At 35.0% G+C, this 26,949-nt stretch overlaps 1 protein-coding gene across 1 annotated transcript in view; it reads right to left on the bottom strand.

The window, feature by feature from the left end:
* The window catches only part of RELN (reelin), a 573,805-nt gene that overhangs the window by 222,933 nt on the left and 323,923 nt on the right, over positions 1-26,949 (bottom strand). The window contains 3 exon segments of the mRNA XM_053668927.1: positions 5,539-5,684; positions 20,887-21,127; positions 23,719-23,815. Of these exon segments, the coding sequence (XP_053524902.1) occupies positions 5,539-5,684; positions 20,887-21,127; positions 23,719-23,815 (484 nt within the window).

Genomic DNA, 26,949 nt, shown 5'->3' with positions numbered 1-26,949 from the left:
TTGATTATGTTGTTACAGTTGTCCCCTTTTCCTCTTTTTATTCCCCTCTGCCCTGCATACCATCTCCCACCAGCATTCCCCCCACTCCCTGTTAGTTCATGTTCATGGGTTCTGGTATAAGTTCTTTGGTTATACATTTCCTATACTGTTCTTAACCTCCCCCTGTGTATTTTCTACCTACCACTTATGCTACTTATTCCCTGTACCTTTTCCCTCATTTCCCCTTTCTCCTTCCCCACTGATAACCCTCCTTGTGATCTCCATTTCTGTGGTTCTGTTCCTATTCCTTTTCTAGTTGTTTGTTAGGTTTTTTTTTAGGTTTGGTTGTTGAGAGTTGTGTGTTACCATTTTACTGTTCATAGTTTTGATCTTATTTTTCTTAGATAAGTCTCTTTAACATTTCATATGACAAAGGCTTGGTGATGATGAACTCCTTTAATTTGACCTTATCTAGGAAGAACTTTATCTGCCCTTCCATTCTAAATGGTAGCTTTGCTGGATAGAGTAATCTTGAATATAGGTGATTGACTTTCTTGACTTGGAATACTTCTTCCAGCCCCTTCTTGACTGCAAGGTTTCTTTTGAGAAATCAGCTGATAGTCTCATGGGAACTCCTTTGTATGTAACTGTCTTTTTTTCTCTTGCTGCTTTTAAGATTCTCTCTTTATCTTTAATCTTGGGTAATGTAATTATGATGTGCCTTGGTGTGTTCCTCCTTGGATCAACTTCTCTGGGACTCTGAGCTTTCTGGACTCCCTCGTAGTCTTTTTCCTTTGCCAGATTGAGAAAGTTCTCCTTCATTATTTTTTCAAATAAGTTTTCAATTTCTTGCTCTTCTTCTTCTTCTGGCACCTCTATGATTTGGATGTTGGAATGTTTAAAGTTGTCTTAGAGCTTCCTGAGCTTCTTATCTTTTGGAATTCTTGTTTCCTCATTGTGTTCTGTTTGAATGTTTATTTTTCCCTTTTGCTCCAAATTGTTGATTTGAGTCCCCGTTTCCTTCACTTCACTGTTGGTTCCCTATGTATTTTGTTTTATTTCAGTTTGCATAGCCTTCCTTTTATCCCTCTATTTTGCAAGCATATTTAACCATTTCTGTGAGTATCCCAATTACCAGTGTTTTGAACTCTATAGCTGATAGGTTGGCTATCTCTTTATCACTTTTTTCTATTTTTGGAATTTTGATCTATTTTTTCATTTGGGCTATATTTCTTTGTCTTGGTGCACCTGGTATGTTGTAAGGGGTGGGGGCTTAGGTATTCAACAAGGTAGGGAAATCCATGTTGCTGTGTTGTGGCAATATATGCGGAGGAAGGGTCAGACAGAGAACAAGGCTGCTTGCTCAGTGTTCAGTTGGCTTTCAGTCACTTTGACCGCTACCCACAAGCAACTTGAACCCTTCTAGTGCTGATTCCCATGTGTGTTGGTTTGTGGGTAGGTCCTACCTTCTAGGACCCTGTGCGTCTCTCCAGTGAATACTCCTGTGAGGCTGGGAGTTTATTCTGCTGCCTCAACCCAGACAGGTTTTTTCAGTCAGAGGTTTTGAGGCTTTATTTCCCCATGCTAGAACCCTGGATTGTGTGGTTTGTCTAATTCCCAGTTTATCTGCACACAAGTGTTCCTCTCAGTTAATCCTCCCACAAATGTGGGCCTGCCTGCTCCACCAGCCACCGCCTGTCTACCTCTGCCACCATCTTGGCTGGAAGCTAATTGTGCATTTTTCTACAAAGCCCCCTCCCACCTAAAGACAACTTCAGTTAGGTGAGATATGATAGTTGTTAATTAAATGATGTGTTTGTAAGGTTAAGCCAAAATTCAGGAAGAGTCACATAAATTAGCAGTGTATCTATTAAAGTTTCTCTCTTGCAAAAGTAATAGACATGTCTTCTTTAGGAAAAAGAGGAAAGGCTTTCAAATCCCACTTTAAAAGCCTAAACCTATCAAAATTTTACTTGGGACAGTGTAATGACATGAAAGGCAAAATACTCTGATTCAATGGTAGGAAAACAGGGATATTTGAAAAGGCAGGTTTTAAAAAAAAGTCGTAATGTCTTACTGGCTTTCTTTTCTTTCTTGCTATTCAAATAAAATGTCTTGAAAATATTATTAGAGAGGGCTGCATATTCTATTTTCTCTCTCATACTTCTTATGGGGAAAAACATAGTTAAATTGTTTTTAAAAACTGACCTCAAAGCTATAAATTCAATCAACTCAATTGGCCACTCATGAATATCGTCTGTTTTCTGTTTTAGCAGGTGAGCCTATAATGACACATTATCTATGTGGGTGGTGATGGCCAAGGAGAAGAGTGAGACAAATATTCTGTAAACCTGGTTGAAGAAAACAAAACACATCAAGAATTTCAGTATGAGATTCCTAATCTGTTTTTCTTTGTCAGCTTTTACCCTAGGTAAAAGTGCTTCACATTGATTTGGTTTTGTGACAGGATTTTCCTCCTGAAGCTATGATAGAAAATTATTATATAGCATACTTTCCTAGAATAATAAAGCAGTATTTGGGACTAGGTGGGTGTGGGGAAGGGACACACATATACACACATACCACTACAGACTAAACAGCATTTTTATCATCACCCCAACTGCCGAAAATACTAGGTCCTGTCATTATCCTTTTACACCTTTAGAATACAATGTCAGCTTAACAACTTAGCTAACAGATGGGAGTATAAGTGAGGTAATTCTGGGGGGTGTGGCCTGATATCCTAGGGGAAGACCTGTAAATAAACCAAGGTGTGGTTGCTAGAATAAACTACCTTTAGAACTTAGATGAGTTAATTAATGCATAATGAATGTATACCAATTAGAGTGGCACAGGTGTTTTTTCAAGTGTATTATCCTACGTTATTGGAACAGAAACCTCTTGAAAATGCCTTAGCCTGAAAGTATCAGCCTCTTTGCTGTGACTGAACCCTGAAACATCCTTAGTCCAGAGAACTGGCCAAAGAGCCTAACTGAAACCACCTGAGTCATGGCTGGCATTTGCTCTGGTATTCCTCTCTGTCCATATCAATTTTAGCTCTTTCTTTTCAGGCACAGATACTTTCAATTATTTTCTTGTTTATTTGTTTTGATTTGAAAGATGAATAATTTGGTTTAACCATAAATTCTCTTATGTTATTAGTACTCTGTGAAAATGAAATGTCTACTCTGTTAATCGAAATATATGTATAATCAGCTGTTTCTAGACTAGTATATTAATTTTCTGAAATATGTTTAATTTCTTCTATTATTAACTCAACTACTTTCTAAGCTCAATTCAGGAATGAGTTTTATGTGTTTGTCTCTGCTGTTACTAGCAGAGAGGGTTTCTTCTGCTCATTCTAAAAAAGAGGAAGGGGGCATTCTGGGAGAGGAAATAGGTGAAAATAAATTTTCTCTGTCCTCAAAAGAAAAAGAATAAATGGCACCAAAGACTAAGTTCTCCTGGAGAAAGAGAAATAGGGAGAGGACACAAGAGAGAGAAAGAAAGAGAGAGATGGGTTGATGTAAAATGATACTACTGAAGGTGAAAAACCTGTGTTTCTCTCTGCTTCAGAGGGATGAGGATGGATCATCTGATTCCCCAGAAAATGCAAGTCTCACTGAAGAGGATGACTTTTCACTGCTGCATGGATGATCTGAGCTTGGAAAAATGAAGGGCTAGGGGTCAACAAATCTCTTTTATTTTAAAATGTGGGACCCTCTCATAGGCAAGAAAGGTATGTGAATTGGAGTCAGAAAGAAAGAATTAATTTGCTGGTGATAGATCCTTTATCTCCAGAAGATAGGTAAAGAAACCTTGTGTATTTTAGCAGAGTTCTGGAACCCTACCTATCAAAGCCCTGTGAGTTGAGTGGAATGAGCCCTGTGTATTGTAAGGGTTACAAAAAAGGCAGCCTAATGCCTGTGTTGATCCTGAGGTTAAAAATAGAAACAGTGGTTGCTGAACCCCAAGGAGCTGTGGAGAGACTGGGCACTTCAGGGATGACAGGAGCCTGAGAAAAGAACGACTGTGGACTGAAGGGCCTGAACATCAGTGCTAGGCCCAGAGAGGTCAATGGTAGGTCCTGAGAGGGTGGCGACCCTCAAAGTGTCACCTGCCTTCAGAGTCCACATTGGCCAGTGCCACAGTTTGGACCTGAGAGACATCCCTGGGGCAAGGAGGAGCAGAGCTGTCAGCCACAGGGAAAATCTAGCTTTTAGCAGTGAAAGACCCCCAGGTGGCTGCAAGGGGTAACAGCAGTGGTGGCTCAGGCTGCACGTCAGATCACTCTCTTACTGAATATGAGTGCACTTCCTGGGCAATGCCAGGAAGTGGGGAGCCCAAGAGAACAATATTCATCTTCTTGCCACTCAGGCACAGAGAAGTTCCATCCCATTTTGATTTAATTTATTGTGATCAGAGAGATAACTATACCTCAAATGTGCTATGGAAAAGTTTCTCACAATTAACAGTAAAATGACTGCTATTTCATATTCACTATGAAATTATATTTAATGTTATTTCATTCATCCTCACTGTAGTATTAGAATCCATATACTAAACAATAGGATCTGGTGTTCTGAGTACATGTATTTATTGCAAAAAGAAAACTAAATGAGAACCAAGATATTTCTAGAATTTCTTCCCCACTTATACAAAAACCCTATGGATTTTGATTTTCTGAGCCTATTAATATTTTTAATTTGAATTTATGAAAGTGCTACTTGATTAATAGAACATATCGTAGAGATATAGGACCCAGAAGAAAGCACACAGTGCAGTATGGCCAGAATATACTACCACCAAACCATTCTCATTGCTTCGGATCTCTTATACTGTAATCTAGGTCCCATATTTCTTTTTTAAAAATATTTCAAAGATGGGCACTGGCTGGTGTGGCTAAGTGGATTGAGTGCTAGGCTGCAAACCAATGGGTCACAGGTTTGATTCCTAGTCAGGGCATATTCCTGGGTTGTGAACCAGGTCCCCAGCATGGGGCGCCTGAGAGGCAACCACACATTGATGTTTCTCTCTCCTTCTTTTTCTTATTCCCTTCCCCTCTCTAAAATAAATAAATAAATCTTTAAAAATGAAAAAAATCCCTTTTCTTAAAAAAAATCTCAAAGATAAATTTTATCCTCTAAACAACTTTTAAAGATCAGAACCACATTCCACTGAAAATCAGATAATCGATAGCTAAATCTCAGATTTCAGGGAGACAACTGAAAATCTCAATGTAATAGTAGTGAAAGATTTCATATTCTATACAGTTTAAAAACAAAAGCTTTCTCCCAGTAAAAGCTGAATAAACAAAGACGAGATATAAGTGACTGAACTGAACATAAAAGATATTTACAATGACAAATGTTTAATATGCATAAAATAGTTTATTACTAATAAAGAATGTTTAGGTTAAGTGTAACACTTTTGGCTTTTCTATTCTAAGAATCATCAGTATTGATTTAACTATGCTTCACTATTTAACAATATGCATTTAAATATGTCCAGGAATAAATGTAAGTGCTATACACAGCATGGGAGATAACAATTACTTACCCTGTAGGCTGGCTCTCAAATTCTTCTGACCATTGCTCTTGAATATCCTCTGTTGAAAGATCTACATCCCGGGTGGTGGCAAAATTAAACTCACTGCCTTCATTTCCATGGAAATAAATGGAGTTCCCATCTGACTGACAGCTATGCTGTAGATAAAAAGAGAGCATGGGGTGGCTGTTGAATTAGTTCTGTAGCTGTAGCTGTCTTACTCATGTATAATTAGAATTTTTAGAAAAGTCATTATATTATTCCTTCTAAGATGAAGTCTCAAGTCAAAAGAGCCTGTTACCTCTTTTTTAGTCTTGTTTAATTCAATTACAATTTCTAACTTATTAAGTTATTATAAAAAAGAAGTCAAGAGGCCATTTGAGCTCTGCCATCTCAGCCTTCAGTACGAAACAAGAATATTTTAATTAGAGTAATTTCCCATCTTGAGCATACTCCTTGTTGTGGGAATTAGATAACGACTTGTCATATATTTTCAATACTGCAGTTATGGGCTAAATTGCACTGACCTTTTCAATATTCCATATATTTCTAGCTTGTCATTCGAGCCTTTCACAATTTGCCTGTAAATGGGATATGAGTAGAATAGCCAGCTAATCAAAACATAGAATACAGAAAAGGTCAAAGCAATCCCTGATATGATCATATATTCTCAGCTACCTTTTGAGTAAAAGTTTCTGACCACATCTATGAAGTGCATGATACCCCCAATGAGGAGCTGAGGAATCACAACCTTTGTTATTCTCCAAAAGAAAACTAGTTTTATAAAAAATTTTTAAAAATTTATTGTAATAATTTTTTAACCTATATTTTTTCAGCTGAAAGTGGATAGTCTAAGGCAAGAGCAAACTGTGGAGCTGAGTAAACAGAATACTTTAAAAAATATGGTAAATTTTCATTAATCATTTTTTAGTTATAAGTCATACATAAAGAAATGCTAATAAATGAAAGATCAAACATCCTGTTAAGTTATATACTCTTAGAATGAAATAGATATGAAGAGAAATAGTTGGGCAGAAAATACCAGTTGGACCCTATGACTGTAAGTTCTGTAGGGCAGGGGCCATGTCCCTTTTATTCTGTGTTGTAGTCCAAGTCCTGGCACAGTGCTTGGCATAGAGTAGGAATTCAAATATATACTTTGAATAATTCAATACATTAATGAGTTTATCAATTTAAATTAATTTATAATACAGTTATGCCTTTTCAAAGAGTCAAGTTTTTATGGAGAACTCATTATGTAGAAAGCATTAAGGAAGGTACTGGGAGGAAGGGGTATATAATGAAGTATAATAGATAATCTTTGCTCTCAAAAAAGTCCCAGTCTAGCTGAGATATATCTAAGATCAGTCTCCATCCTAGGCAACATATATATGGTAAGTGCTGATGAGTGAGAGAGACTCGAAATCACTGTGTCCAGGGCTGATCTAGGTGAGCAGTTTCCATAAATGTGCAGGACTTTAACAGCCCTTAAACTAAAAAATAAAAATCTAAGTTGGATGAGAAATATGAATAAATGGCAAAGGTGATAAATAGGCATGATTTTCAAAATTAGATTTTCAGAATGGATCTTAAATGACAGTCTAAGAGATCTCTACAATATCCTTGGCATTGGTGTTCTAGAATGGAGGAAAGATGTATGGGAAAAAATGCTTTATGGCAATTAAGCTGGTAAAATTAACTGGGGAGGAATTGGACTACTACAATGAAAGAGTAAATAAAGCCTTCAGAAGTTCCTGTACCTTCAAGTCAAAGCATACGATCTTCAGGGAGTCATTTTACAGCATTAAGATGTTAACTCATACCCAGTGGGTCTGTATCATCTTAGATATACTGTAGTGTGTGGCATGTATTATCTGCCTGAGAAACTTCTTCACACCACAATGAATTCAGGTTATTTATGGATGCAAAACTGAGCTCATTATATGCACTCTTTAACCCATACACATTGATCAAAACTAGGATTCAATTTTATTTAATAGTAAATAAAAACTGTCAAGTTATGAAAGTGCAAGTATTCTCTACTACTGTGCATCCTTTAAAGACAATAAATGCTAAGTAGAATAATACAGGTAACTTTCTTAATAATAAATCTACTGAGCTGTAAATTTCACAATTATCTTCACATTTTGGAATCCTGAACAACTGTGGCCTATGTCTGGAAGTAATATAAGGACTCTGATATCAATGCAAACAATACTCTATAATTATCCAAAGAAATGGCATATATGAAATATTTATACATGTGAAAATAGAATATATTATAATTTAAAAGGACATATTTATGTAATAAAAATAATGACTAAGTTAACATGAAACCTTGCTCATTTCTGGCTAAACATCAATTTAATTATTTCAATTTTTTTCCATTTACCTCAGAATTGTTTAATATTTTAAGACTGTGTGATACATAATTATGTTTCACCACTCCTCCAAAGTTAATATCATTAACATATCTGATACATATTTTAATTTAGTTGAGATTGAAATTTTATGTAAAAGACCAAATCATTATAAAACTGGATACCATATTGTTAAACTTGTTTCAGAAAATTTAAATGTCTTGATGTTTCAGAAAACTAAAACTATATTTTAAATGATACTTATATTAGTTATTTTGCTTCTACAAAACACATTTGGTAGTTGAATAAAACATTTGTAATTGTACTATTGAACATTATCTATTAAATATACATTTCTGTCACTTTAACTACAATAGTTCCAGCATGGGAAGCATAAGTAATATTTACCATACCAAATATGAAGAAAGCAACCTGGAAAAATTTAACACTCACTTTGAGTATTAACTAATTTTCATACTAATAGGGTCTAAAAATTAGTAGAATCTGTCTTTGGCAAGTTTCCACAAAAATAAAATGGTTTACTTTTGTAGTTTTATTATTTTTATAGAGAAGAAACTGTTCTTTACCAATTTGTAGTAAAAGAACCATATTCAATACCAAATCTAAATTCAAATGAACAGGGCAGTGGTTTATACCAGTCAGTGTTCATTTTGCACCAAAAATATCTTAATCCTACCTGTCAAGTTTAAGGGAAGACTCACAGTTAGCTTTATTTCCCCTTCCCAACTAGACCCAATGTCCTTTGGGTGTCAAGGGAGAGAAGTATTGCTCTTTGAATATTCTTGTCTTCACAGTCTTCGTGCAATGCCCCATTATCAGCCAAAATTGTGATACACCCAAAGTACACAGCCACAGTTCAGGAGGAGGTGGCAGTACATTTTCTATCTCATGGTAAGACAGAGCTGTCATTATCTGAGTAGCAGGACCTGCAGATGAACAGAACCTACACCCAGGTGGCTTGCTCTACTCACCACCACACTGAGATCAGGTAGGATTTCTGTCTCAGCCATTCTGAGTAGAAGCCAATGTTTTCCAAGTTTGAAATAAGGCTAATATGAAGCAGCAGGATAATGTTAGGACTACAAAATAGAGGATAGTCTGTGAAACTGGTGAATTCTTAAGACATCTGAGTAGGAATGGGCCAACTGAGTAGCTCATTATGTATAGCACTTGTACTCAAGAATTTTGTGAAGGGTAGGGGACAGTTCAGGGTTCTTATTCTGAGAGTTCATATGATCACTACAAGCCAAATTAGAGTTCTGTGTTAAGTCTATTTTAGGGTGGGTCGCAGGGGGCTTAATGTTTTAGAAATGGTCTGGTTTCCCAGATGCTCCCCAAACTAAGAATTTACGTCTGAATGCATTTGGATTGAGATGGAGTCCTTGGGTCTCTGAATGGGACCCCAGCTTGCACGTGAATGGGAATCATGACCTGCTTGATTGGGTAGGGGCTAGTTGAACTTTCTCCTAGAATCTACCTCAATTAATTCAGGACTTATATGAATCAAGCTGATAAAGACTGGGAAAGAACAAAATGCTGGAAAACCAAAACAATCAAGATAACAGAGAAAGAAAATTCAGTTACTATCTACAAGGAGTTTGGGGATTGGAATCAAAGGGCATGTTCCAGTACTTTTTTCTGTTTAATGGCTACATGATTTTGTACAAGTCATTTAACTCATCTAGGTCTGTTCCCAGGCTGTAGAATGAAACCAATAATATCTATTCCCTAGAGATGGTGTTAGAAGCACGAATTATATTATATGTGGAACTGTTTTTTGAAACTTCTAAGTGTTATAATTGTTATTTTATTTCTGAGTATGTGCATTTTTCTACAAATAAGCTATTATATTCCAAACTCTTAGCAGTAGGTGATAGTGAAATTGGAGGCTATTTAAATCTATTTTTATTTGTGTTTCTCATTAGAATAGTCATTAAAATTCTTCAGATCAACTTAAAACCTTTAGTGGAATGTAAAAAAAATATTTTTCACAATACAATATGGTAAAAACACTGCACATACTCATTCATTTTCTGTGCAGATAGACCATCAATTAGAAATTTAAAAGCCCTTCAAATTTTGGCAGATTACCAAACATTCTCCTAAGATAGGAAAACTTAATAATGCAACATGTCTGTTGCCACTTCTCTTACTGATGCATTGTATAACATCAATGCACTATGTTGAAAATCCAAACAAAATGTGCATTGAAAGTATGAAAAGCATTTCGGAAAATTGCTCTCAGTAATTTTACTACCCAGATGTGTTTGTTCAGCATTTGTGCATACTCATATCATTTATATGCAGTAACAATTAAAATCTAAACAACTTCAAAAGACAGTTAAATGTCTTTTGCTATGAGCTCTTGCTATGATAAAAAGTCAGAATATTTTGAAATTTAGGACTATTTTATTTTGAATACAATAAAAAAAATCTATCTGGTCACCTTGAGCAAATTATAAATAGCATGTGACTTCCTGAGTCATAGCTTTTGATTGACTTATGGTGAGTATATAACAGGTAACTAGCATTTATCCTTGGTAAAGTGAAAGTATAAATTCTATAGATGGCTCTAAATATTTCTATTTCTAGCTCTCCTAATGTACATTCATTATAATTATTTTTACTTGGTTGCATTATTCTAGCATTGATTAATGACATACAAGTACTGAAGTTGCCCAGTTATTAAAAATCCCTTAAATATAGTCCTTATTTGTTTCTATTTGTCAATCAAAAATATTTTCCTACTTTGTTGTTTATGGGCTTCCTTTACTTGAAAAGCAGAACACAGTGTAACTAAGTGACAAGAATTTGCCATTCAGAAAAGCATCAACAGGAAACATCAGTGCAAATTCCTCAATATAACAAGTCCTTGGCTGCAATTCAGGATAGCATTTTTCTGAGGTTGTTCCCTATACTCTGCTGAAAATGTTAATGACTTCACCTCTGTACTGGTAAAAGTACTTGCAATCACCTCCACCATAGCTTAATTAGGTTTTCATCAAAGATGAACACTAAGGCACCTCTTAATATTATCTCCCTAGGGTCTAATGGCCCTGATGATTCTTTCAAGCATCTGTAGCCTTGCGATTTATTTTTTTACAATATCCTTTTTTTTTGTTGAAGTGAGTATATTGGGCATTCGGGCAATGCCAGCTTGCAGAGAGCTGGTGGCAGATGGAATGAAATCTGCCTGGTATGCTTTCCCCTCCACATGAGCAGAGCGCCATCCATTTCCTCCATTAAGGAGTTGTCACTCAGCCCACCCAGCTGGAAGACCGTTTTTTGATAGCCAAGCTGGCTGGTGGCAGACAATTCAAATACAAAGTGCACTTTAAAAGGAAGCTAAAACATCATTTGTAGGAAAATTGAAAATGCATGGCTTCCACCACAGCCAATTTTTTAATGACTGTAATACTTTAAGTGATTATTTTTGCCACTTCAGATTGCTCCTTAGAGAGAAGAGGTTTTTTTTTTTTAATTAAAATCTAGGCAATGCAAACAAATGAGATATGAGGAGCAGAGAAAAGAGAAATAAGATAAATAAAATTAATTAAAACAGCATTGTTGGCAAAGCCATAAATTAGCCACTATCTCACTGGAAATAAACTCATATATTGGTACATGAATTTCTGGATTAAAGTGAGATGTGAGATTGAGTGACTGGAAATTCACTGACTTAGAGCCTGCATATCATTGTGTTTCCCAAGCCTTTCACTATGCTATATAGATTTACCACATAGAAATACCTATCTCCTATATCCTTGTTCAATGGTCTTTAAAGGTACAGACTTTCATACTATTAAAAAAAAACAAAACAGGAGGAGAATGATTTTCTTCATAAGGGAAAATGAATTTCTGTCATTTTTCATATTTAATTTCTAGAAAATGTAATGCTGCTTAAAAAACTGAAAACTTGGCTATGAACACAGTGCAGGGCAGGGACTGACGTGCATTTTCTCTAGTCAACACACTAGATCAGCCATGGTGAACGAAATGTAGGGGGCTTAAATGGTATTTTTTATTATCTCTGGATTCATTAAACATTCACATTTGAACAACTTTATACTGAGATTTATAGATATTCAATTTATAGTATATTTTGTGACAAGTGTATAATTACTTGGCAATAGTTTTGACAACTCTAAAATAGCAATAGTGACAGATTTAAATTGGAGTAATGAGAGAAAGAATAAAATGTAAAACTCCATAGGGCAGTTGTTAACCTTGTTGATGGGGATCAACTTGATTTTCACAATGTCCTAGGTTTTCAGACTTGCCTTCTCAAATTAAGGCCACGCATGCCAAGCACAACATGGAAGGCTGCAAGATACTGAGGAATAAAAGGACCTGCTTTGTGGTAAAGATATTTGTCTATGAAAAATGAAAGCTGGTACATCTTGATCTCTCTACTTGATCTCTCTGAGCCTGTTTTTCCATCTGTGAAATGGGGGTAATGTGAGAATTAGATGAGATATTGTGGGTAACATGCCTACTAAAGATTGGTAAATCTTAGGAAATCAGTAAATGTTAATTCTTTCCTCTGTTTTGCTCCATCTTCATTCATTCATTTAACAAGCCTTACTTTAATGAATGTGACTATGCAAGTTATTGTTCCGTGTGCTGTCTAGGTGCACAGCTGATGGAAAATGTTACTGTGTTTTTGATGTTCATGTAGAATAAAATAAATTTCACTTACTGATTATTGTATTAAATAGTAATGAACCATGTCAGTTTCAAATCGGAAACAAACAAAAATGGGTATATTCAGTAGGGAGTCTCTTGGAAATTGTTTGAATAGTTATTTTTAACAGAATTTATCAGATGTATTTATTTCTGTATTATTGGCACTCATGCCATGGTGATTTGGTTCCATTCCATGTTTCACTAATGCTATTCTACGTTAATTACTGCACAAATAGGCTGCATTGGTGGGACTTGTGAAAAACACACTACTTACATTTAACCCTTCATCCCCAAAGTACTCTTATTAGTTTATCAAATTATATTCTGGCTCGTTCTACAATATCATGTACCCAGCTCTTGGGGAAAACATGACAATAACAGTAATGTGATCCAAAGTGAAGAACATCCTAGGTAAAGGGAATTTAGGTAGACAGCATGTAATTAGCCATGCTGGAATCTGGCCAGAAAACCATAGTTAACATTCTGATTCTTAATGGAAAAAGACATGGGAACATGGACTAGCTACAAGTCTTACTGGGCTCAGGTTTATCCTCATTACAAAGACAGGACTCAAATCCCTCAAGTTACAGACCAGATAGTTTCCAGTACAATGATTTGCAAAGAACATTTCTGGAAAGCATATCTGATTTCCTTTTGCTTGTCCTTATACTCTAAAAAAATCATAAAATAAATTGTTGAAACCATTTTCTGGGGTGGTTAATTTCTGAGCATTATGTGGGTAGATACCACTCTGCCAGGGGATTATATTCCAAAACAGCATGTTTAAAAATAAATTCTGCTTTGAGTGTGATTATCTCTTTCACTATTTGTCTTAGTTTCTTTCATTAACCTCAACTTGCATTAAGACCTTAAATTTTTAGACAAGTTATTTATATGTTTTTGTAATTTGGATGTATTGACCTTTATTTTCCATTAATGATTAAATTTGTGGCAATAGTGTTAGACAGGTGGCAGCGGAAACCTAGAATGAAAGATTTGATTCTTATTTAGGACTGGAGATCTACTTAGTATCCTCTGGGACCATGAATTTGGCAAATACATAATGTATAAGAGCTATAAGAAAATTAATAAACTCTCCTATTGTAACTTAATGCTTTTTCTTAATGGGTTGTTGATTTACCTAATAGCTATTGTCTTAATTAGGGCCTTCAGTGTTTGTTAAACTAGGAAATTTGTCATTATTGGATACCTATCAACAATAAATGTAGGAAAGAGAAAGTAGCCTGTTTAACTGAAAGTATAGTTGTATAGAGAAGGTTAAGATATGATCCTTCTAAGTTCTGTATACTTAATTGCTCCCAATTCTTGGCAAAAATTTGCAAAATTGAATAAATTAATTTTTTAAGGTGACTACTTTTAAATACATGTGATCAAATCATAGCCTATAGTAAAGGTTAACCTTGATTACAGAATCTGTGACATTTAGCACTAATTCACTTCTTCATACAAGTTGACACACATGTGCAAAAGGTATAACGTGGAATTCTTTGCTATTAACACAACAAACTAGGATAGTACAAAGAAAAGATTAGCACGTACAGGTACAGAACTCAGAGTGGGAAGATTTCTTAAGAATAAAAAATATGAGTAACAGCACCTATCTCAAAGTGATATGCATTTAATCTGTGGGTCAGTTCCAGAGTTGACAGGAGCCAGTAACTTATGCCTTCACAAGCTGAGAATAACCAGGGTAGCTGAGCAGATACAAACATTTATTAATGGTGAGTGAGCAAAGCACTCTCTCTCCCTTACACACACAGACACACACAAACAGATATCAAGGAGTCATAGATCATTCATGCTTGCAAAATACAGATTTTGGCTACCACTAAAGATGAGAATGAACAAACAAAAACAAAGCAGCTGCTTGCCAATATTCACCTCCATGGCATACCAATCCATTTGGAAACTGCTTTATTAAAGGATGAAGGGGAAAAACCCACAAACTAAAGCCTGCTCACAGCTCTTTCCTAACCATTTGTCCCTGGGTTCTCTCTTTTTTTTCTTTAAAGAAGACAATAGTATATTGATTTTAATAAGGATAATGTTTTTGTATGAACCAATAAGTGAATAGTAAATGTTTTATTCAGTTCATCATACATCGATTGAATACATGAAAAAGAGTTCTTGTCTTAAGTAGAAATTATTTGGCTGCAAGTAGCATATCAAATGGAGCTAGCATAAACAAATAAAAAAATTAATTGAAAAGCCAGAATATCTTGTCTCACAGAGAAGTAGCAGTGAAAGGGATTAGACATTATGCCAAGTTACCCCCAGAATTTCACTTTCTGCTCAAAGTTTTTTTTTAATTTGCTGCCCAAATTATAAACTCTGCCAAGAACAAAATTAGCCTCCCTCAAAGTGTTTGTCAGTTACTTTGGGAGTATCCAGTTGAGGTTTATGGTTTCCTCACCAGCAGCCTGTGAAGGGCCACCTCATGCTTTTACAGTGTTGCTCTAGCTTCTTGAGCCCCATGCAAAATGAGAGCAGCGCCATTCCTGTCCTGTGCAGTTCTTTGGCTTGGAACTGCATGGAAGCTTTGCTTGTGCTCAGAGTTTTACTAGACCTCCTGGGAATCATTCCTTAGCTTCAATAATTATGCAGAATTTTAGGTTTCTCTTAAAATTTCCATCTTGAATTTTTATCTTGAAATCCAATGAACTCATGGCAAGCTCAAGCAAACCAGAAATCATGCCATCCCTTTAATTTTCTACTTTTCTAGGCACTTCACCCTCCTCCTGTCAAAGATCCTGTGAACCCTTGCTGTAAGCAAGTTCTAGGTAAGAGGCCAAGCATATATGCATGCGCTTTGACTCTAGGAAGCAAGTCATTGTTACTGAAGGAAGAGCTTTCCTGTTGGATAAGAGAAGACTTCAAAATGCAGGTCTCCTTTCCTAGATAGTAGTGCTCTTGCCCTTATTAGTGTCTCTTGCTTGTTACACTCAAGTTGGCAAGGCAATCGGTTGTGCTAAGTCCTGACTTCTACACCCTGACACTCAGAATGGGACTGACAATTGCCTCAGTCAGAATGCCTTCCTTGTGTGTTTTCATCAGTGGTTGGTGGGTTCTCTGCAGATTAATTCTGATCAGTGTCCTGGTATACTTGATTATTGATCATTTCTCTGATAGGTTCTTAAATTGTTTGATTTTGATGATATAAATTTCATTGAATGATGTCCTAGATCAAATGAACTTAACTGAAATATATAGAGCCTTTCATTCCAAAGAGGCAAAATACACATTCTTTTCAAATGCATTTGGAACATTTTCAAAGATAGACCATATAATAGGACACAAAACAAGCCTCAACAAATTCAAGAAAACTGAAATCATAGCAACTATTTTTTCTGACCACAAGGGACTGAAGCTAGAAACCAAACTCAAGGAAAAAACTCAAAAACACTCAAACTCATGGAGATTAAATAGCATGCTATTAAACAACAAATGGATCAGGAATGAGATCTAGAAGGAAATTAAGTTTCTGAAAAACAAATGAAAATGAATTCACAACAACCCAAAACTTACGGGACACAGCAAAGGCAGTCCTGAGAGGAAAGTTCATAGTGATACAGACCTATCTAAAAAAACATAGAAACATTTAAAATAAACAACCTAATTCTACACCTAAAAGAACTTGAAGAACAACAAAGACAGCCCAGAGCAAGTAGAAGGAAGGAAACAAGCAAAATCAGAGCAGAATTAAATAACATAGAGACTAAAACCATAATTCTAAGGATCAATAAATCCAGGAGCTGGTTCTTTTGAAAAGATAAACAAAATGGACAAGCCTTTAAGCAGATTCATTAAGAAAAAAAGAGAGAAGACCCAAATAAGCACAATCAGAAATGAAAGAGGAGAGATTACAACTGATACCACAGAAATACAAAGGATAGTAAGAAATTACTATGAAGAACTGTATGCCAAGAAATTTGAAAACCTAGGTGAAATGGACAAATTTCTGGGTTCTCTTCTGAGTACTTCACTGATTTCTGTAGCTTTCTCTTTGATGGTAAGTCATAGAAAGTAGGCAGCTGCAGCAGCTCCAGGCTGACCCTTCAAACACCTACATTTAGTGTTTCCTTGAACTTAAAATTAAGGATATTCCCATACTGCAGGATGTGTTTGAAGAATTGGAAAAAGATGACTTTGATGAACTCATCCAGATATTTCAAGAGTTACTAAGGAAAATGAAGCACTAAACATGCGGGAACTTTACAGATACTCAATATTCATCTACTATAGATAAACCCTGAATGACAGGGTCTTTCTCATTGTGCTGGCATCTAGAAAGCACTCATGAAATGCCATCATTACTACTATTCACATTATTATTATTCATGACTATGATGATTATTATTATTATCCAGTATCCATGCTACTGCAAGTATCATTCCCGGTTATGAGAATCCTATCCAAGGTGAAATGTTGATTCTTGATTTTACATGTCCTAAATGGAAGTGGCCAAAATATCAGTTCATTGCCGTTAAGCTCTGATGGCAAAACCAAGACCACTGTCAGCGAGTTGGAGCACCAGAAGTTTCCCTGAGATTAATCATTGTCCCACTTCAGGCAGGAGGAATGTGCCTCCCATTCTTTTTTTCCCCCTAAGACACTAAATTGGAACCTCTCTTCACCAATTTTTTTCTTTCTCTATTTTCCTTTCTTTTTTAATTTAAATATTTTTATTTTTAAACTATAGTTGACATATAATATTATGTCAGTTTCAGTTGTATGCCCCAGTGACAAGATTACTCTACTCAGCAAAGCAATCATTTACAATCAAAGGACAGATAAAGAGCTTCCAAGACAAGAAAAATCTGAAGAAGTTCATCACCACCAAACCAGTATTATATGAAATGTTAAAGGTTTTTTTTTTAAGAAGAAGAACAAGGGAGAGGAGGGGGAGAATAAAGAAAATATGAACAATAAAATGGCAATGAGTATATACCTATAAACAATTGAATCTAAAAAACAAAACAAACAAGCAGAACTGAAACAGACTGATAGAGCATTTTCACAGCTTCCAGATTAGAGGGGGTTGGGGACATGAGTGAAAAAGGTGAAGGGATTAAGAAGTACAGATTGGTTGTTAGAGAATAGTCATGGGAATGTAAAATACAGCACAGGGAATATAGTCAATAATATTGCACTAACTATGTATGGTGTCAGATGGATACAAAATTTATACAATGGTCACGTATTGAGTTATACAGTGCCTCCTATTCTAAAATGTGGCACCAGTGTCCCCAGCCACCTGACAGAGAGAGATACTGCCAGGGATGGCAGCCAATACAGCAAGAGCTGTTCTCACAAGTGCAAATGAATGGCCAAAAGTTAAAAAAGAAGAAATATTCTGTAAAAGAAGGCAAATCATCACAACCAATAATTAATAGAGCTGATTCAATATCAAAAGGCTTCCAGGCTCCCGGCCTTGCAGGGTCCTTGATCTGCTTACTCTGGGAGATTTCTAATGAGGGTGGTGCTCTGGAGAGCTTTATGACTTGCAGCACTCTACTTATTGACATTTAGAGCCCCACCTACTTGGTCATGAACAAACGGCTGCTTAAGGATTTGTGGGAAATGAAAAATCATGATGGTAATTAGAAGCTTAAAAATGTGGTGTGCCTTTTCTTTCAGATGGGCAATTTCTGTAAAAAAACGCTGGAAGATGAGTCAGGCACAGCAGTAAATTTGTGGCCATGAGGAGAATGGAGGAGAAACACAGATGGCTGTATAGGAAGAACATATTACTTCTGAAACCTTTACAGTCCTCCAAAATAAAAAAGTACAACAAATATAAGTCCAGGCTCAGTGTTAGAATCTGTTGCTGTTATACATCTCTTTCATATTAATTACTAAAGAGCCAACAGATGGTAATGGCCTTCTACTGATCCAGAGCAGCTTTAAACTGGTGACCTATAATTGCAATTCCCCAGATCACATAAATTCCGTAAGTTAATTACTCTATTGGTATTATATCATTCTGCCCTACTTGATATAAACAAGGATAGGCTTAGGTGAAATGGATTAAATATTCCCAAGAAAACTGAAAAAGAAATCTAAAAAAGAAAAGAAGAAATATGAACTGTGAATGCCAGTGACTCACTTGTATCTTTCTTATTTTACTTGACATTCTGAAACATTATTTTCAAACTCATCAGCTAGACAGTTTACATACTCACTACTCTCTATTCTCTTGTTTTATAAATAGTAGAACTTAACAATTTGTTGTTAATAACAAAAAGTACTAATATTAATAATTCAAATTATAAGCATAGCATCGAAACAATTTCAATGGAAATTATTTATTTTTATTGCCAAAGATTACAATTATGGGCAATACTTGTGTCCAGTGTAATCAAATTAGTGCATTTCATTTTGATATTACTTTAATGACATATAAGGGTGACATAATTTGTGAATTCTATATTTTTTGTACCCTGTAAATTTCCCCTTCCTCATAACTGGAACTGTCAGCGTAATCCTTTGTCTTCTATTCATTTTCCTCTGTATTCACTTCCTTTTGAAACTTACTTGTTCCTAAAGTTTTCAGTTAAAAGTACATGTATTTATTAAGTCCTTTCTATATGCCAGATACTATCCTAAGGGTTTTATATGTATTTTAAATTTAATTATCATGCAACACCTGTAAAATAGAGTTAATATAGCACCTTCCTTGTAGGTTATAAGGATCAAATTATATGAGATGGTATATATTGGATTGACTAAAAAGTCCATTTAGTTTTTCTGTAAAATAAAAGATACATTTTTCATTTTTACCAATAACTTTATTGATTTGGATATTTTGAATATGTTGGCTATCTCCTACTATTGTCTTTTAGTGGGTAGAGACCAAGGGTGATGCTAAACATCTTCCAGTGTGTAAGACAGCCCCACAGCAAATAATTATTTCACCAAAATGTCAATAGGACCAAGAAGCTTTGTTAACCACTTTTGACATTTTCCATCAGTCATAGCACCTTCTCCATATACTACACTGCGCAAATATTTTTTCCATTGCGGTTGAGTTTTTACCTTTCTTGAAATAATAAAGCATAATATGCCATAAATATCACATATCTTCTTTCATTTTAAATGTTGAGGTGGATATACAAAAATTCATCAATTTTGAATTTTTTAAATACATGCTGATATGCCATCATAAATAATTCAACAAACAAGTGCTGGTGAGGTTGTGGAGCAAAGGAAACCTTATTTTACTGTTGGTAGGAATAAAGACTGGTACAGCCACTGTGGAAAACAGTATGGAATTTCCTCAGAAAACTAAAAATGGAACTGCCTTTTGACCCAGCATTTCCACTGCTGGGATTATATCCTAAGAATCCTGAAACAGCAATTCAAAAGAACCTATGCACCCTAATGTTCTTAGCAGCATTACTTACAATAGCCAAGTGCTAGGAACAGCCTAAGTGTCCATCAGTAAATGAGTGGATCAAAAAACTATGGTACATTTACACAATGAAACACTACATAACAGAAAGAAAGAGCTCCTACCCTTCCCAACAGCATGGATGAAACTGGAGAGCATTATGCTAAAGTGAAATAAACCAGGTGGTGAAAGACAAATACTATATGATCTCACCTGTAAGTGTAACCTAATCAACAAAACAAAAAAGCAAGCAAAATAGAACCAGAGACATTGAAATAAAGAACAAATTGACAGTAACCAGGGGGGAACAGATAAGGAATAACAGGGGGAAAAGAGGTAGGGTTGTCAAGGAACATGTATAAAGGACACATGGAAAAAGCCAAAGGGGTTCAGGGTTAAGGGTGTTAGGTAGGGTGGGGCTGAGTGGTGAGGTGAAAATGGAGACAACTGTACTTGAACAACAATAAAAAAATAAATGCAAATAAAAAATATATGCTGATATGACAGCATACAATGTCACAATACAATCTAACAAAATTGTTCTGAATTGAAGTTAAAAACAACTAAGCACTACTAGAGCCATCTTACAAAAAACTAAAGGAATTTTCACATAAAGGGGAGAAATATATCTGCTTTTTTTGTGGTTATGTTCTCTAGGTTCAGTCCAGTACATGGCACAGTAGCTCCTCAAAAATACTGGTTAAATGGGCGAACAAATGTTCTGGCAACAATGATTTGCTATCCTTAAAAGAGAACAACATAAAAAGAACATTGCCTATTCCTTTATTAGTAGGCTTAGTAAGAATAGTTATCTTAATATGAATTGGTTTGTTAAGCTTTAGGTATTACAGGAGAGGAGAAGGGACAAAAGAGAAATCAAACCTTAACTGTAGCTCCTGGAAAGAAAAGCCAGTTGCCTGTGTCCACTGGATCAAGACTGTCTTCTAAAATGATTTGTCTGTGAGCTGAGTTGATGATCAGGATGTTATCTAAGGCCCAGCAGGCTTCATACACTTCACCTACATGAAGATTTTCCTGCTTCCACTGAAACTGGACATTCTCCCCCTTGGCGTCTTCAGGAAGGTAGAGGATGTGAATGATTGTGCTGACATTGGAAGGGGCTCTGGAACATATAGTGAGATGAGAATTACAGCCAGAGTTAAAGACCTTTAGATCAATTTTGTTTCTTAATTAAGAAACAAAGAAACTTAATCTTAATTAAGATTGTAGTTTTATTAACTTAAAAAACTATATATGTTACAGATTAAATACAATTCCATGGTCCTTAAATCTTTTAGTATATGCTGACTATTAAGATGCTCAGATTAAGTGATGAATTTAAATATTAAATATCTTCAGTAAGTTTACCTTCAACACAGGGCAGGCACTAAGCTAGTAAAGGAATAGTTGAAGAGGAAATATCACACACTTTCATGGTGCTTGTAGAAAATCACAGTATATCCAGCACAGTTTTTTATTTGATACTAAGAAGAAAAAAAGGAAAAAAACTATAAAATCATCTTAATTTTGGTTCTTACTTTGAAATTTGGATCTATTAGAGACAATTGTTTGCTGTGATTCATAATTAGTCTTTACATAATACTTATTTTATTCCTACTAACCTGATACCTTTTTATTTTGTTTATATGAAATGTGAAATTTGCCATGAGAATTAAGTGCTCCATAATTATTTACAATTTCATGAGGCTCATGTCTTAAAATTTGATATAATTTAACATTACTTTTATATTAAGTGTGTTAGACTCTAGGCCTTTCTGCTATATAATAATGTATTTTTATTAAGCATTTTATTCTATCAACATAGAAACCTGTTATAGTGAATAGTAGTACTTTAGCCAGGATTAAAAGTGGTACTAAATGCAAACCATCAGTACTCTTGGCTTATTATAAATCTGTTTTGAAAGGAGTGCAGAAAAGACATTTTTCATTTGCCAATGAAGCACATATATATCTGTAGAATTGTCAGTATAGGTTATAGATGGTGCACCTTACCTTTAGGGCTAACCAATTTCCTCTTCTTTTAAAATATTTCATAATGAATACATCTTTGGCTTCAAAAGAATTTAAAATGATGAAAATAATATATGTCACTTTTCAAAAGTGATGGAAAATATGATCACTAAATAATAAGGAAAATGTGCATATAGTAGTTTACATGACCCAAACTTGAAAATTTTAGCTTTCAGAAGATATTGAAAATATGATCACTAAATGGTAAGGAAAATTTGCATACAGTTTGCATGACCTAAACTTGAGAATCTCATTTAGTAAAAACCACATGAAACCAGCTGAATGCAATCTTCATATGTTGTAATTAAATGTATGTGTACATTCACCATTTTTCATACCAAAGTATGCAGTTCTTTCCCAGCAAGAATTTTAGCTACTACAATGTATTTAAATTATGATATACAGCTATTAGAGAAAAAGTGGAAGTATGGGTAGAATTTCCAATATTTATGGTGCCTTACTAAAGCCATTTATATAAATAAGTATTTATTATCAATGTATTTTCATCATAACTGCTAGAAATAGAAAGAATAGCAAAATGTTCTGTTATAAAATTGGCACAGCATCAGAGCTTGGTTTATACTAGGTATCTATAAGTTTTATGTTATTCTGCTACAAAGGAAGTCTATTAAAATTCATGAATTGGAATCAATTTTCTTAGTTTTTGGTTAAACTACAACTTAGATTTATAAAAATTTTTATATTTTAAATACAACTGAAAACTTTGGATAGGATTATTTGGTGTTAAAGACTAAGAACCTAATATTTATTGTTCCCCTTACATAAATCATTTTCTCAACATGGAACTATAGTATAGAAAATAACATGTGAAAAAAGAAAACTATAAAACTTACAGAAAATGTTCCACTTGTGTTATACTAACTTAAGAACTAAACCAATCAGAATAATTAACTTATAAAAGTTCAAGGTATCTTTTTCCTTTTAATATCTTACCATACTTGAAATAAACCATCCATTATGAATTTTGTTTTATGATTTAATCTATGCAGAAGTAGTAAACATAATTTGATTCTTGCTAATTTAACCAAATTTTTTCAACTTGAATGAACTTCTTCAAGCATCCTACCTCACTTTCTTATTGAGGTTCTTTTAAATAAAGAAAATAATAATAAATGATTATTAATCATTTAATAATAAATGTAATAATAAATGATTACAAGTTGCATCATAATTATGATGACAGAGTTTTAAAACTGGCCTTAGAGAAGTTAGAAGGAAAATGACAGAACTGGGTATTAGATGCCAAATGTCCAGTGGCAACTAACTCACTATCGCCATAGACTAGAAGGAAGTTAGGCAGGATCTCATAAAATCCTAGACCTATAAACAGGCCATAGTCAGGCCACCTAGAGAGATGGGTGATGTAATTTTGTGGAGGATTCCATCATAAAGCTTATTATTCCAAATATGTTTTTACCAGAAAACAAATAACTTGTTAGAGCTACCACTGAACAGTGGGAAGTTCCAAATGGAAAAACGAAAATTTTAACAATATGTCTTCAAATAGGGTATATCATGATATATGTGCATCCATGCAATTCAACATAACAATCAGAGTACATTTAACCACGAGGATAAAGTCAGTGGTAGGATGAAGGCAAGCGTGGAAGGGGAAATCCACCTATGTCAGAATTTATGAAAATATTTTAAATGATAACAAACCTAATTGTCTCAAGCTGAATCCAGTCTGCAGTATTATTCTTGGAGTATGATACGATGATGTTGGGGTCTGAATAACTAAAGCGACATGAACCTGAACCTGCAAATAACAATGCATTTCAAAGTTAAAAAAAAGTGTAATTACATATTATCCATAAATATTTAGATAATTTTGTAACCATTTAGATATTTATCTAATTGTGTCCTTGTTCCTTCTAACTACATCAAACAGTTCTGATCAATATTATTTGATAAAATAATTTTAGGAATCAGAAAGAAGAACAAGGTAAATTGCAGATTTATTCAGAAACACATAAACTTCTAAATTAAGTTATAAAATAAGCATTTAATCCATGTGTCCTTTAATGTTCCTTGATGGCCCTTCCTCTATTTTCCATTACCCCTGTCCCCCCACCCCTCTGGTTACTGTAGGTTTGTTCTTTATTTCAGTGTCTCACGTTATATTTTGCCTGCTTGTTCAAGGGTGGGAGACGAGGATGGGTGGGGCAGGGGTGTGGTGGAGTGAAAATGGAGATAATTGTACTTGAACAACAATAAAAATTAAGTAAAATATATAAGTGCTTAAGCTCTATGCCGAGAAGTATCTAAATATTATAGAAAGGTTGATAGTGTGTCATAGTTCTTGCAAGTTAATATTAATTACCATATTTTGCCATGTATAATGTGCATTTTTTTGCCCAAATTTTTGAGGAAAAAATAAGGATGCACATTATACATGGGTAGTATTAATTCCATAGCTATATAAATGTTTTCAATTCTTTTAATTATGCTTATGTGTTAAAAGTGTAACTCTAGAAAGCAATAAAGATATCTGTATGCAAAATAATTGCCTGGAATATGATAATTGGTGTTAAAAAACAAGTATCTAAATATAAATAAATAAATAATTGAATTAAAAAATTAAAATGAAAGATTTTTTCCTGAAAGTTTGAGCCAAAAACATGGGTGTGCATTACACACAGAAAAAATACAGGTAATAGTGATTGCATTAAATGGTACATAAATTGTTACACTGAATGAGGAATAAAAACATCCTCTTCTATGTGTGTGTAATTTAAGTAATGAGATAATACATGAGAAACTAAAATATTGTAAAGAAAATCCAAGTACCAAATGAATGAGAGCTATGGAAGATATGACATGTTATTGTATTATAGTCCAACATTAAAGATTTAAAAGAGAAAAATTATGACCCATTGTGACTATTTGGTGATTATTTCCCATTTCTGTTTTCAATATTGGAAATATTAACACCAAAGAAAGTTTCAAAACTCTGCTAAAAATTTGTTTCTACATGTTTAATGAATTCATATCATAAGACATAGTACGAGTGTAATTTCAAAGAACTTTGGATACACAAAACAGTCATGAAACATATGCCAAAAGTACTGTCATTGAATACAGTGGCATTTTAAATACTATATTAAAAACAAATGAACCAAAAGAAAAAGATATGATGCAATTTATGTTTAACCTTCACCCATCTGCTAGAGCAGCCTCAGTTTCAGCAAATGGCATCTGTTGAGTTTTTACATTTGTAGCACTCAAGAGTTTCAAGCTTTAATCAGACTCATTTTATTTCAGTGGTGTTTAGTACAACACCAGTTAGTTTGCAATCACCAAAGCTGGCAATGTGCTAAAAGGCCAAACAGAACTTTTCCCAGATTTATTCTCACAGCCAAAACATAGGTGAAAAAGCATGAAAGGAAAAGTATTCAAAAGAAAGCTGCCCAGCAACCCTGAGCTCAAACAGAAACCCACCTTATGCCATTTTGATCATTGCTAAATTCTACCATTCACAAGTAGCTGCTTAAAATAAATATCAAACTGTGGGACTCGAAATGGAAACTGCCAGGATTATGTGGGACAAACTTTAACACAAACAAGAATAAGGTCTGGCAGACAATCTGTTTAATTCAAAGGAAAATTCAAATTAGCCTAAGAATTCAAATGGCATTTATGTGCTTCCTTTATGCTGTATACACTGTAAACACTGAAAAGGAAATGTATAAGGTGAATCCCTGACAAAGGAAAGGATAAAACAAATGATAACCAAAAACATTCCTTGCAGAATTTAATTCCTTGTAAATTGTTTACAAATTAAGAAAAGTGAAGGAAAGCTGACAAATAATAAAGTAAAAATGTGTTCAAGGTCATCTGGTATCTGTTTTCTTATGCTACTAAGTGTTGTGAAATTAAATTGATCATGAACCCATAAAACAAAAAGGAGCCTAGGAGGTGTCTTACCTTTCCTTAGTCCCTTAGTCATTAAGTCTTTCATATCTAAAATAGTAATACTTTTTGCATCCATCTCCTCCTCACCATTGTCAATGAACTTCATTAGATCTTGCCAGGACTTTGCAGTACTGATTAGTTGGTCTCACAGTCTCCAGCCTCACTTGTCCTGATTCAGCCACACTGTTGCTAGTACTCTTTCTACAAGTGAACTGAATCATGTTACCTCCCTGCTTATAATTTATCCTTCAATAGTTACTCATGATAAAGCTTCATCCCTCAGGACAAAGCTGCATTTCCACCCACAGTGGGACAAAGGTGCACAGTTCCTAGAGATCAAATGTGTACCCTGGAAAATAGAACTAGCCCAGGGTTACCTTAAAGGATTCCCATGTGAAGAGATGGTAAAGAGGACAAAGGGACTCCAACCTAGGGATAGACACCTGGAAGACCAGGGCTGGGGTACAGGGTATAAATGGCTAGTCAGGGGAGAGGAGCTGCTCATGCTTAGTGAACTGAAGTGGGAGGTTCCAGTTGGAAGCAGCACCACTCAGCAGAAACAGTCAGCTGTGGGTATCTGCCTCACTCTGAGGCAGCTCCCGCCAAACTACCATTCCAAATGGCACCAGTCCAGTGAATAAATGATTCCCTACACCCACTCTGATTGTAGCCGTTCTACAAAAACTAGGCAAAATTTTTCTTCACATAAACCCTCCTGAATTGCAACCACACTGTTACATAGACATCGGTGTGCAGAATAAGATTGCCCTTGCCTAGACTGACAATGGTTACTTGACTCTGGGATGAGGAGATGTCCACAGGCCCAGGTGACTAATGCCATACCAACATCCTGCTCTCAGATGCTGTGGTGTAGAGCTCTCACATTCCTCAAAGCACTGCAGTGAGGGGACAATAACCAGGTGCCACATGCAACAGCTACCTCTTTCTTTCCCCTCTTAAATCAAGGAGCTTTAATTG

Source organism: Artibeus jamaicensis, unplaced genomic scaffold, assembly GCF_021234435.1.
Source record: "Artibeus jamaicensis isolate MK-2021 breed Jamaican fruit bat unplaced genomic scaffold, CSHL_Jam_final contig_518, whole genome shotgun sequence".
Lineage (NCBI taxonomy): Eukaryota > Metazoa > Chordata > Mammalia > Chiroptera > Phyllostomidae > Artibeus > Artibeus jamaicensis.
This window is presented reverse-complemented; position numbering and strand designations above follow the sequence as displayed.